The sequence below is a fragment of the Schistocerca gregaria genome, chromosome 2 (assembly GCF_023897955.1).
Source record: "Schistocerca gregaria isolate iqSchGreg1 chromosome 2, iqSchGreg1.2, whole genome shotgun sequence".
NCBI classification, from domain to species: Eukaryota; Metazoa; Arthropoda; class Insecta; order Orthoptera; family Acrididae; genus Schistocerca; species Schistocerca gregaria.
In genome coordinates, this window is record NC_064921.1 from 372340518 (window position 1) to 372352905 (window position 12388).

At 40.8% G+C, this 12388-nt stretch overlaps 1 protein-coding gene across 2 annotated transcripts in view; it reads right to left on the bottom strand.

Moving 5' to 3' along the window:
• LOC126319832 (aladin-like) overlaps positions 1 to 12388 on the bottom strand; it is an 81754-nt gene that overhangs the window by 37281 nt on the left and 32085 nt on the right. For both annotated transcript variants that reach the window (XM_049993523.1, XM_049993530.1), the window contains exon 5: positions 5938 to 6097. In XM_049993523.1, the coding sequence (XP_049849480.1) occupies positions 5938 to 6097 (160 nt within the window). The remainder of the gene's footprint in view (positions 1 to 5937; positions 6098 to 12388) is intronic.

Genomic DNA, 12388 nt, shown 5'->3' on the forward strand with positions numbered 1-12388 from the left:
GCAAGAAGTACAATCTAAATTTTTCATAAAATGCACTAAAACTGGATTCGGAAAATGGTATCCTATACCGCTATTTCATAGAAATTTGTGTCTTAAAAGCATTCATAAATTACGGTTAGTAATGTGACGCTTCTCTCTCTCTCTCTCTCTCTCTCTCTCTCTCTCTCTCTCTCTCTCTCTCTCTCTCTCCCTCCCCCCCCTTCTTTTTTTTGTAGTTGTCTTTCAGTCTGATGACTGGTTTAATGCAGCTCTTCACACTTTTCCATCATGTGCAAGTCGCCTCATCTCTGAATAACTACTGCAACCTACATGTATTTGAATCTGCTTACTTTATTCATCTCCTGATTTCCCTCTATAGTTCCCCCACCATATACACACTTCCCTCCAATACTAAACTGACCATTCCTTGATGTGTCAGATTGTTTCTTATCAGCTGATATTCTCTCTTGGCCAAGTTGTGCCTCAAATTTTATTTTTTCCCAGTTCTATTCAGTTCCTCATCTTTAGTTATAGAATCTACCCATCTAATCCTCTGCATTCTTCTGCAGCATCACATTTTGAAAGCTTTTATTCTCTTCTTGTGTGAGCTGCTTATCGTTCATGTTCCCGTAATTATACCTGATGAGGTATTTTGCTGCTCAAATAAAAAAACTCATCAACTACTTTTAGCAAATGTGAAAGTTCATATTTTTCTTGCTGTATTTTGATTTCTTTCAATTTTTCCCCCTCTAGTTTCATTTATTGCTTGCTCAATATAGAGACTGAATAACACTGGTGATAGGATACAACCTGTCTCACTTCCTTCTGAACTACTACTTCCCTTTCATGCTCTTCAACTCTTGTAACTTCCATCTGGTTTCAGTTCAAGGTATAAATAACCTTTCTTTTCCTGTGTTTTATCCCAGCTATCTTCAGAATTTTGATGAGAGGGTTTCAGTAAACACTGTATGCAGCTTTTTCTAAATCTACAAATGCTATAAATATAGGTTTGCTTTCTTTAACCTATCTTGTAGGGTAAGTCATGGGGTCTGCATTGCCTCATGTGTACGTATATTTACCCAGAAACCAAAATGCTCTTCCCTGAGGTACACTTCTACTAGTTCTTCCATTCTTCTGTGCATAATTTTTGCAACCACGACTCATTCAGCTGATGGTCTGGCAATATTCACACATCTCAGCACCTACTTTCTTTCGACGTATACTTAATACATTCTTCTTTAAGACTGAAGGTATTTTGCCTGTCTCAGATATCTTCACACCAAGTACAACAATTTTTTCCATGGCTGGATCTCCCAAGCATATCAACAGTTCTGAAGGAATGTCATCTACTCCATGGGCCTTGTTTCGAATTAGGCCTTTCGCTGCTCTGTAAAATTCTTCTCACCATATCGTATCTCCCATCTCATCTTCATCCACGTCTTTTTCTCTTTGTATAGTATTTCCTTCACACTCATTTCCCTTGTATAGCTGCTCTATGTATTCCTCCCACCTTTCAACTATACTTCTTTACCTTGTACTGGTTTTCCATCAGAGCTCCTGATAATACATACAGCTGTTCCCTTTTCTCCCAAACTCTCTAATTTTCATAAATGCTACATCTATATTTCCCCTCTTGTACAAGCTGTAGCCTTTCATCTGTCTTGCAGGCATTCCTGCACATTGTGTCATTAATCTTGAAATGCCTGTATTCCCTTCAGCCTGCTTCATTTGCTTGATTTTTATATTTTCTCCTTTAATCAATTAACTTCAATATCTCCTGTGATACCTACTGATTCCTACTAGGCTTTGTCTTTTTACCTACTTGATTCTCTACTGTCTTCACTATATTAGCTCTCAAAGCTACTTAATCATCTTCAACTGCATTCCTTTCCACTATTTCAGTGTAACATTATCTAATGCTTCTCTAAAACTTTCAACAACCTCTCATTCTTTCAGTTCATCCAGGATATATCTCCTTAATTTCCTATCTTTTTGCTATTTTTTTCAGTTTTGATCTGCAGTTCATAATTTAAAAAAAGGAAGAGTCCATATCTACAACTAGAGTAGTCTTACAGATTAAAATGTGGTTTTTAAATCTCTGCCTCATTATTATATAACCTATCTGTCACTTTACAGAGTTGCCATGTCTCTTCCATGTTTACAACCTTATTTCATGACTCTTACACTAAGTGTTAGTGATGATTAACTTATGCTCTGTGCAAAATTCTGTCAGGTAGGTTCCTTGTTCATTCCTTATTCTCAGTCTACACTAATCTAAAATTCTTCCTTCCCTTCCTTTCCCTATTATTGAATTCTAGTCACCCATCACTATAAAAAAAAATTATCTTCCTTAACTATCTGAATAAATTCTTTTATCTCATAATTTTTTTTCAATCTCTTCAACATTTGTGGAGCTATGTGGGCATGCTGAAAGATAATGCCTCCAAACCTTTTATGTGACAACTCAAAGCATTTAAAATAAAAGAAACATTATTAACACACTACATCTATATTTTTCCTGTCTACTTATTTATTTCTCAAAACAGCAAGTCCTACAAGAAATCATTTTCTTTATATTACCACTGTAGAATGTTTGATATTGTTGATGGAGCCACAACCTCACCTCAGGTTATAGCATTTCATCACTATCAAGTAAAGTCCTCGAATGTGTTCTTCAGTTTTTGAAGCAGATGAAAACTGGATGAGGTAAAGTTGGGACTCTGTGTAGGATGACTGATGACATAGAAAACATTATGTATTTGTATGTCCATACTCGTGATTGAAGATCAGAGGGACTTCAGCTGTTCACTTACATAAAATTAAATAAAAAAATAAATAAAAAAAATAAAAAAAGGAGCCATCCTTATGATGTCATTTATTGTGTGGCTAACAGTTTCAGTGCTTCAGTGCACTGTATCCTGGCCTTAGCTGATGCCGAGAGGGTTAACAGCATCTGTATATATGATTTATCAAAGGGCAGCATCTTTATAACTCGTTTTCGCAGATTACCTGTAACCAAAATTTTGTCTCCGAGTTGATAGTTGATGGTTAGAGAGAGAACATTATGATTACAGGTAACCTGCAAAATCCATTTGTAGATGTTGGCCTCTGATATATCTTATATAAGGATGGTGTTAAACCCTCTTGCCATCACCTAACGCAAGAAGGTGGTGCACTGAAGCACTGAAACTGGTGCCCATACAATAAATGACATCAAAAAGATACATAAGAGAGCACATGACGTCAGATAATTGTAGATGTCGCAGCACTTGCATGTAATCTTGCAGTCTCATACTGCAGGGAAGGGCACTCCATGTGTGGACAAACTCTTCGAATTCAAAACTTGATTCCAGTTCTCATGCATAGACATACAGGTGTGTCCAAAAAAATGTAGGTACTATTTGATAGTTAATATTGAACTGCTCTTCGTCAGACCAGATAACCATCTCTGCAAACTGTTTATCCTCGCAGAGCATGCATTCAAACCACCAGCTCCAGCCTTCAATCAGGGTCGTCTTCATTCATAATGTACACCAATCTTGGAATGTACACTTTCCACTAAGCAGTTTTTGTAAGCTTGATTGGCTTACCTCACTTTCACATGCACCCTGGTTCACAGATTTTTGAGGTGACCTAATAAAATGTTTGCAACAAAGCTGTGCTGGAGGCTGGATTTCTTGATGTTTTTGGTTGGTCAGATCTCTCCTTACACACAGCCTGAACAGTGTCGTTGACTTCCAATGGCATATGTTACAATTCTCACAAGGGGGCAGGGAGGAGGGAAGTTATTTTGTGCGTTCAAAGTGACCCCCCATTAGCAGCCAAACAGTGTCGATGCTGTAGTATTGTTGACCAACTATGGCTGTCAGTTTTGCTAGTGTGATAGCCACAAAGGACGCCTTGATGGTTTCTTGTAGCTTGTTCAGTGTAGCTAGCTTCTGGTGATAGACTTCATTTTTCATGGTCCCCACAAGTAGGAGCCAAGAGGTGTAAGGTACGGAGACTGTGGTGGGTACTCAACAGCTCCTCTTCAACCCATTCAGACTCCAGGTAGAATTTCATCCAAGTAGGCTCTGACATCTTTGTTGTATTGAGGTGGAGTGTCATCCTGTTGTAGGTAGAATCTTCCAATTTCAAACACCTTTCAGATGGCAGGTAAAATCAATGTTTGCAGCATATGAAAATACACCTCACCAGTTACGGCACCTTCAGAGAAGAAAGGGTCAGTCAAACTGCACAATGACAGACCACATCACACATTAACACCCAGTAGATTGACATGTTTGTCCACGAGAATGTGAAGATTTTCAGGAGCCCCGTACATGCAGTTGTGGTGGTTTACAGTACCATTCAGCTTGATTGGCTTACCTCACTTTCACATGCACCCTGGTTCACAGATTTTTGAGGTGACCTAATAAATGTTGCAACAAAACTGTGCTGGAGGCTGGATTTCTTGATGTTTTTGGTTGGTCAGATCTCTCCTTACACACATCCTGAACAGTATCGTTGACTTCAAATTTAGCCTGGATATGATAAATTGTTGTATGTGTTGGTGGCTGAGTTCTGTACACATTACACTATTGCTGTGGATCTCCATCAAGTTATCATACTTCCAGTACGGCCTCACATTGCTCAAATGACAATCTTACAACATTCGTTGCTGCACTGTCATTTGCTGGAAAGTGCACACCAACATCTATTGAGAACACTGTGGACTATACTACAGTGTAAAATTGCAATAATATGTCATCTTGTTCCAAAGATGTTAACTATCAAAGACTGTGTGCATTTTTCTGGTCATCTTTATTGTTACGTTGCATGCTACCACGTTACGCACTACAAATCTGAGCCCTCTAGCAGAAGAGGCTGCAAATATATATATACATGAAGAATAAAGATGTAGAACGTTAATAATATTTGTTTTATTTAAACATATTTTTGCATTACCCCTATCTGATTTTGTATTCAGTAACCCATACTCAACTGACAAATGCCCATGTAACCAAGTTGTTAATGTGACTGCTTCTGGGAAGGAGAGGTACGATGGGCCCAGATCAAATCTGCCCAATGGACTAACGAAGAGGGTCAGTGTGCCGATCAGTCTGGATTTGGTTTCCATGCAGTTTCCCATACCCTACTAGGTAATACTGGATTTGTTCTCATGCTCCGCCTCAGATACACGCTACGCAAATATTTAGAACTATTTTGACACATGCACACAGAATTTATTCTATTCGCAGACATATTAGTGTGCACTGCTTCTGTACTGTGAGTGAATAGGAAACTGATAATCTTAGCTGTTTGGTCTCCTAAAACACTTCCTCAGTGACAGTGTTCACCTAAATCCTGTTCATCCTGACACTGAAATTCACTAATTCTCAATATATCTACCTTCCACCTACCAATTTCCCTTTTTAAATTCTCTAACCCACCTACCCAATTAAAAAATCTAACATTTCACGCTCTGATACACAGACTGCCAGTGTTCTTTTTTCTGGTGATGATATCCTCCCAGAGATATGAATGGGGGACTATTATACCCAGATGGGGTATTTAACCATATAGTAGATTTGCAAGTATTCAGGAAAAATAATGGTTGTAGTTTTCCCTTGCTATCAACTGTTTGCAAAACCAGCACAGCAAGACCACATTGACTAATATAACAGGGCCAGATCACTCAATCATCCAGACTGTTGTCCTTTTCAACTACTATGAAGGTTCCCCCTCAGAAACCTGGTTTGTCTAGCCTTTTCATAGATATCTCTCCACTGTGGTTGCATCTACAGTATGGCTAAATGTATCACCAAAGCAGGGAAGTCATTCCATCTCGGCAAGGTCTGTGGTTCATGGAAAGGGGGAGACTACATGTTATCTTTGCACAAAAATAGTTTTGGCAAACAAACAAACTACAACAGGAAAGGATATATGATGTTAACCTCTCAAATTACTTTTTCTCACCTGTGGGCTCCAGGCAACACTAGTAATAGGCGAATGGTTTGGTCTTTCTAGAAACGCAGCACAATTTGCAGATAACCTTGTAACGACAGAATTAGGGTCTATGTGCCAGACATAAACACCAGCTTCACATCCGACAGCAAGTTCCGATGCAGATAAGGGTCTATAAAAGCAAATCAGAGCTCAATTATACCACACAAGAAAAATCAAAACGTCAACTCCCCACATTCCACTAACTTATCACTGACACTCTAGAAATAAATTAAAAATGATTTTAAAAGTTAATAATTGTACCAGTGAAATTTTATGATACTTAGTACTCAATCAGAGACTGGCTTCCCAGTGCACTACAGCATTGTCCATTACCACTAATTGCTTTGTTTTGTGGGCAGCATCCAATTCCGAATTAAATGGCTTTCGTGTGCGCTTCACAACTACTACATGAGATCAAAAGTTTGGTGATTCTGAAACTAAATTTGTACAATGACGCAGAGTTCTTCAAATGACACCTTGGGGAAAACCTAAATAAATTTGTTAATCTGGTTCTCAAATAGCATGGCACTGGCGGAAAGAAACCACTCACAGATGTTGAGGGGGCATAACACCTGATCATTTGATTGTACATGAGACAGTTGAATATGTTGAAATCAGAAAAAAAGGACACACTGCACTCAGAAGATGGATGTATCACTCTCAGTTGAAACCTCAATGGGGAAAGCAATCAAAGGGCAAGGTTTGTTAAAAATGGATGAGCACTCAAATTATAAACATATCTAAGCTCTGCTTCTTGGAACTGAAGGCTACTGTAATCAACTGTTGCTTTCAGGTCCATCAACTAGAGATCAGAAACGTTTACACTTCAGTGTCTGTTCAGTAGACAAGTTATTATGTAATAGATTCAAGAAAAATATAAACCTGCTATTATATTCCTGGATTTAATGCTTTCTGACTGTTTACGATACATATTATTGGTTCCTCGATCTCTATGCTCAGAATGATTATCATAATCATAAATTTCCCACCACTTACACTTAATGAAGTAACTTGACTGGGGGGGGGGATGGGGTTAAGTTGAGATATAATTTGGCTTTCAAGCAATTTCTACAAACACTCTGCAATTAATTGTTCTGCTCTGTTCTCCCTACTTCTGCTCTGGCAAAAGCCAAACGTTGGAACAACATGTGCCACCGGTGCTTTGTCTAACACTGCACACCTAACAACAACTATACTGTGTGTATTCTTGTTCATAGTCGCATTATCAAATGAAGCATTGGGTGGGGCTAAAACTTCAGTATTAGCTCAAACAGAAGAAAAGTTGTCATGGAAAAACCGGAGCTATGTTAGCGCCTCAAATGCGGTGCCTATATGGAATCGCCGGCATACAAAGAAAACTGTATTAACTTTGGTTTGCAGGAAGATGTCAAAATTGATGAATGGAGACCAGTTTTTTTTAAATATATAGCGATTCCCGAAGTAGTGGTTAGGCTGGGAGATAATAGCAAGGCTGAAACAACTTAAACACAGTCACAATTGTTACACACTTTTGGCACCTCTTTCAGGATACATTGATTTCTAATGTGTTGGTTAGGATTGGATCTAACCATACAACTAAAATTTAAAAGCACATTCTGCTCCTTATCATGTCTTAGAGAATTATGTTTCATTATACTGCCACACTTCCACCACATTTAACTTCATTATGAAATTTACAGAAAGTAATTCTGTCACTGGGTCTGCCATCTCTTATAATCAGTCAACACCAACCATCATTGACTGCTCTCCAGTACTTAACACAGTTTTCTTCAAAACCCTTTTTTTGGCACTGATAAATCAAGTTTTATGATTTGTCATAGATATTCTTACAGCAGGCCAATACAGTTTGAAGCCGTAAACAAGCGCGTAACATACTTTAGGTCCAGGCCTTGCAATCACTTTTGCACATCTGATTAATTTTTTCATGTGCACATCAAAACTTTTGAATACAAGTGTCAACTAGAAAACCAGACAAAAATAAAAATAAAAAGAAACCAGAGGAAACTGAAGCACACTATAATTTTGGATTTTTCACTAAAAAGTATTAACTAACAATGTGTTAATGAATTGTAATACTTGTGCATTTGCTTAAAAAATATAATTCCCACAATTTACATTTTCCTTCAACATGCATACTTTTTTAAAGTCCCCTGAAAAGTGTAATAGTTTTCACTGGATGTACAATTGTGTATTTAAGCAAATTAGTTTCCTAGCATCTTACAACACGATCTTTCAAAAAAGATAATATGATAATGACTTGGTGATCAGTAAAACCATTAATAATATAATTTGTGCACTTTTAAGCTGAAATATTCAATTAAAACTGAAATAAAAACAATTTAAGGTTTGATTTGTATGGTCAACAGTTATCACAGGGAGAATTTAAGTTACACAGAGGTGCCTCACATCGTGTAGGGCTCCACGAGCACCCAGAAGTGCCGCAACACAACATGGCATGGACTCAATGTCTGAAGTAGTGCTGGAGGTGTTTAAACTCAGAAGAGTGTTCCTGGAGCCACTCTGTAGCAACTCTGGACATGTAGGGTGTCGCATTGTCCTGCTGGTATTGCCCACAAGTCCATCGGAATGCACAATGGACATGAATGGATGCAGGTGATCAGACAAGGTGCTTACATACATGTCACATGTCAGAGTCGTATCTAGATGTGTCATGGGTCTCATATCACTCCAACTGCACATGCTCCACACTATTACAGAACCTCTACCAGCTTGAACAGTACCCTGCTGACATGGGCAGTCAATGGATTCATGAGGTTGTCTCCATATCCATACACACCCATCAACTCGATACAATTTGAAACTAGACTCGCCTGGCCAGGCAAAATGTTTCCAGTCATCAACAGTCCAATGTTGGTGTCGACAGGCCAGGCAAGGCATAAGGCTTTGTGTCAAACGATTGTGAAGGCTACAAGAGTGGGCCTTTGGCTCTGAAAGCCCATATCAGAAACGCTTCACTGAATGATTCACATGCTGACACTTGCCGATAGCCCACCATTGAAATCTGCAACAATATGCAGAAGGGTTGCACTTCTGCCAATTTGAGAGATTCTCTTCAATCATTGTTGGTCCTGTTCTTGCATGATCTTTCTCCATCCGCAGCGATGTTAGAGATTTGATGTTTTACCAGATTCCTGATTTTCAGGGTAGACTCGTGAAATGTTCATGTGGGAAAATCCCCACTTCATCACTACCTCGAAGATGCTGTGTCCCTGACTATAACACCACTTTCAAACTCCTTTAAATCATGATAGCCTGCCATTGTAGACGCAGTAACCGATCTAACATCTGCACCAGACACTAATTGTCATATATAGGTGTTGCCGACCACAGCACCGTATTCTGCCTGTTTACATATTTCTGTATTTGAAGACGAATGCCTATACCAGTTTCTGTGGCACTTCAATGTAAAACAGTGAAACAGATGAGCAGAATGTCAATCATCTTTTCAGTCTATGGAGATCTTGCAGGAAGCAGATCTCTCAGAGTACAATCTATAGTGTCTCAGGACACTCCAGAATGTCAACATAAAACTATGTGAAAATTGTGGCAGCAGCAAGCAAGAAGCAATAAGTAAAAGGAAAAGTGCGTGGACTGCTCCAACAGAAGCAAAGTGCTACCTAAATTAGCATGGACCAAAGACAGAAAGTGTTGTGACAGTGCCATGACATTTAACAGTGCCGCCACAACAGTACGCGCAAACGGCGATAGAGGCACTCCACAACTTGGCTGAGCGTGGGAGCGCCACCTAGCTATGAATGGCGCCGGCCGCATGTCACGGCACGGCAGTCGAATAAGAGATACTGAGTTGTTATCATGTAACCAGCTATTGTTTCTAAGTGAGTATGTTTGAATATCCACACAATTATTCGTGATTAAAGGTTATAGCACTTTTTGGTGACGAGGTCAGATATTTTCACTGCATTGTGGATTTGTGTGTTCGTAACGGGGCAGACATGGAACAGCTTATGCAAGCGCTCATTGAACAACAAACACAGCTGACGGCTGCTATTCAGGCACAACAAACACAGCTGACGGCTGCTATTCAGGAGTTGTCGACGTCGCTTGCTCATCGTCTGTCTTCCTCTTCTCTGCCTCCATTCCCTCCTTACGACGAGGCCGCTGAAGACTGGGAGGATTATGAGAAGCGTTTGAGGCAACACTTCTTCGCTTTCGGCGTTGTCGACGCTCCTATGTGTAAGTCGTTATTTTTATCTTGGATTTCCCCAGGGATCTATCAGCTGCTATCTCAGTTAGCCCCTCTGTGGGAACCTGCCTCTCTGTCCTTCCAAGAAATGTGAGACTTATTGTCTAACTATTACCAAAAAAACACCCACGTCTATGCCGCCCGCGGGGCGTTCTATCGGTGTCGTAAACAGCCCCATCAATCTTACCGGGCTTGGGCAGCGGAACTACACGATCCGAGTAGGAAACGTCAGTTTGTCACGGACACTCATCATGAGTCTTATGCTGATTCAATGGTTAGGGATGCTATTCTACAGCTTGCTCCTGATAAATAAGTTTGGCAACGTGCCAAACCCGTCGTTGTCGGAAGTTCTAAGCATTGTTCAATCCTTTGAAGTGTCTCACGCTGCTTGCGCGCAAATAGACGCGTGGTGTGATGTAGGCGCTGTACAGTCAACTTTTGACACGGACAATTTGCCTGTTTCACAGGAGAATGAAGATGTGGCGGCAGTTCACTCGCATAAATAACGTCACGTTGGGCCGTAATGCTCGCAGCGAAAACAGCAACCACAGAAGCAGGTTCATTCCACACTTCCTTCTTGTCCACGTTGTTTCGTACAGCATGACAGAGCCGCATGTCCAAAACGTTGGGCCACGTGTAATTCGTGTAGGAAAAAAGGCCACATTGCTTCTGTGTGTCAGTCCCCTAAAGTTCCTGTCGACGAGGACGAGGCATCGGACATGGATGTTAACTGTGTGCTTTCTCAAACAAATAAGTTGTTTGTTACTGTTCGTGTTCTGGATAAAGACATTGCATGCAAGTGGACACTGGCTCTGCAGTACCTCTCATTAATTCTCACATGTATTTGGAGTTGGGGTCCCCTCCCTTGTCTCCATTTACGCGAAATCTGAGAACTTATAATGAACAGAAAATTCCTATCCTTGGCTAGTTTGATGCTTCCAATGCCTACAAGTCTGTTAGGCCCCTCACGTTTTATGTGGTGGATCATGCGGGCACTGAAAACCTGTTCGGTTATGATGCTTTGCAGTTGTTCGGGTTCTCCATTGATGATGTGCACCTCATATCTGAGGATATTCCGTATCAACAGCTGGATGGATTGTGTTCTGAATTTTCGTCCATGTTCTCTGCTGGTCTGGGTCATGCCAAGGATTTTGAAGCCCACATTACTCTTAAACCTACAGCTCCTTGCCCTATTCCGGTGGCGTTGCGTGCACCTGTCAAGGCTGCAATAGACAGGTTAACAGCTTCAGGGATTCTCCTTCCTGTTACCTCCAGCGAATGGGCATCGCCAATCGTGGTAGTTTCTAAACCAAACGGGAGCGATTGTGGGGTGATTTTAAAGCCACTGTCAACGCTCAGAGCGTCATTGACACTTATCCTCTTCCCCGTCCTGAGGAGTTATTTATCAAGCTCACTGGGGGGGCAAACTTGACTTATTGGAGGCCTATCATCAGTTGCCGTTGGATGCTTCTTCCAAGGAATTTCTCATCATCAACACTCCTTGTGGGTTGTATCACTACCAGCAGTTACCACTTGGTGTCGCTAGCGCGCCGGCCATTTTTCAGCGGTTTTTGGAACAGCTCACAGCTTCTGTTCCCATCTTCATAAACTATCTGGATGACATTGTTGTCACGGGGGCCTCCACTGAGGAACACCTTTGCAGTTTGCGTTCACTGTTTCGGGTTTTGCATTCGGCTGGGTTGAGGTGCAATCTGGACAAGTCACAGTTCTTCCAACCCTCCATTGTGTATCTTGGTTTCCACTTGTCCCATGAGGGTATACGTCCTCTGTCAGCACATTGCTGCCATTAACGCTCTACCCCGGCCGTCTACGGTCAAAGAACTTTAGGCGTTTCTAGGCAAGATTGCTTATTATCACAAATTCATTCCATCCGCGGCGGCGATAGCTCATCCTCTGCATCAACTGTTGCGCAAAAATGTCCATTTCTGTTGGTCCGACGAGTGTGAGCAGGCTTTTGTCCACCTGAAGGCTCATCTGCAGTCGGCACCTTGTCTTGCCACATTCCATCCGGGTCAGCACTTGGTTCTGGCGACTGACACGTCACAGTATGGCCTAGGGGCTGTTCTCACCCATCGGTATGAGGATGGGTCGGAACGACCCATCGCCTATGCTTCCAAGACCCAAAGGAGGCACTCGCTATCATTTATGCTCTAAAAAAGTTCAGCATATTTTTTG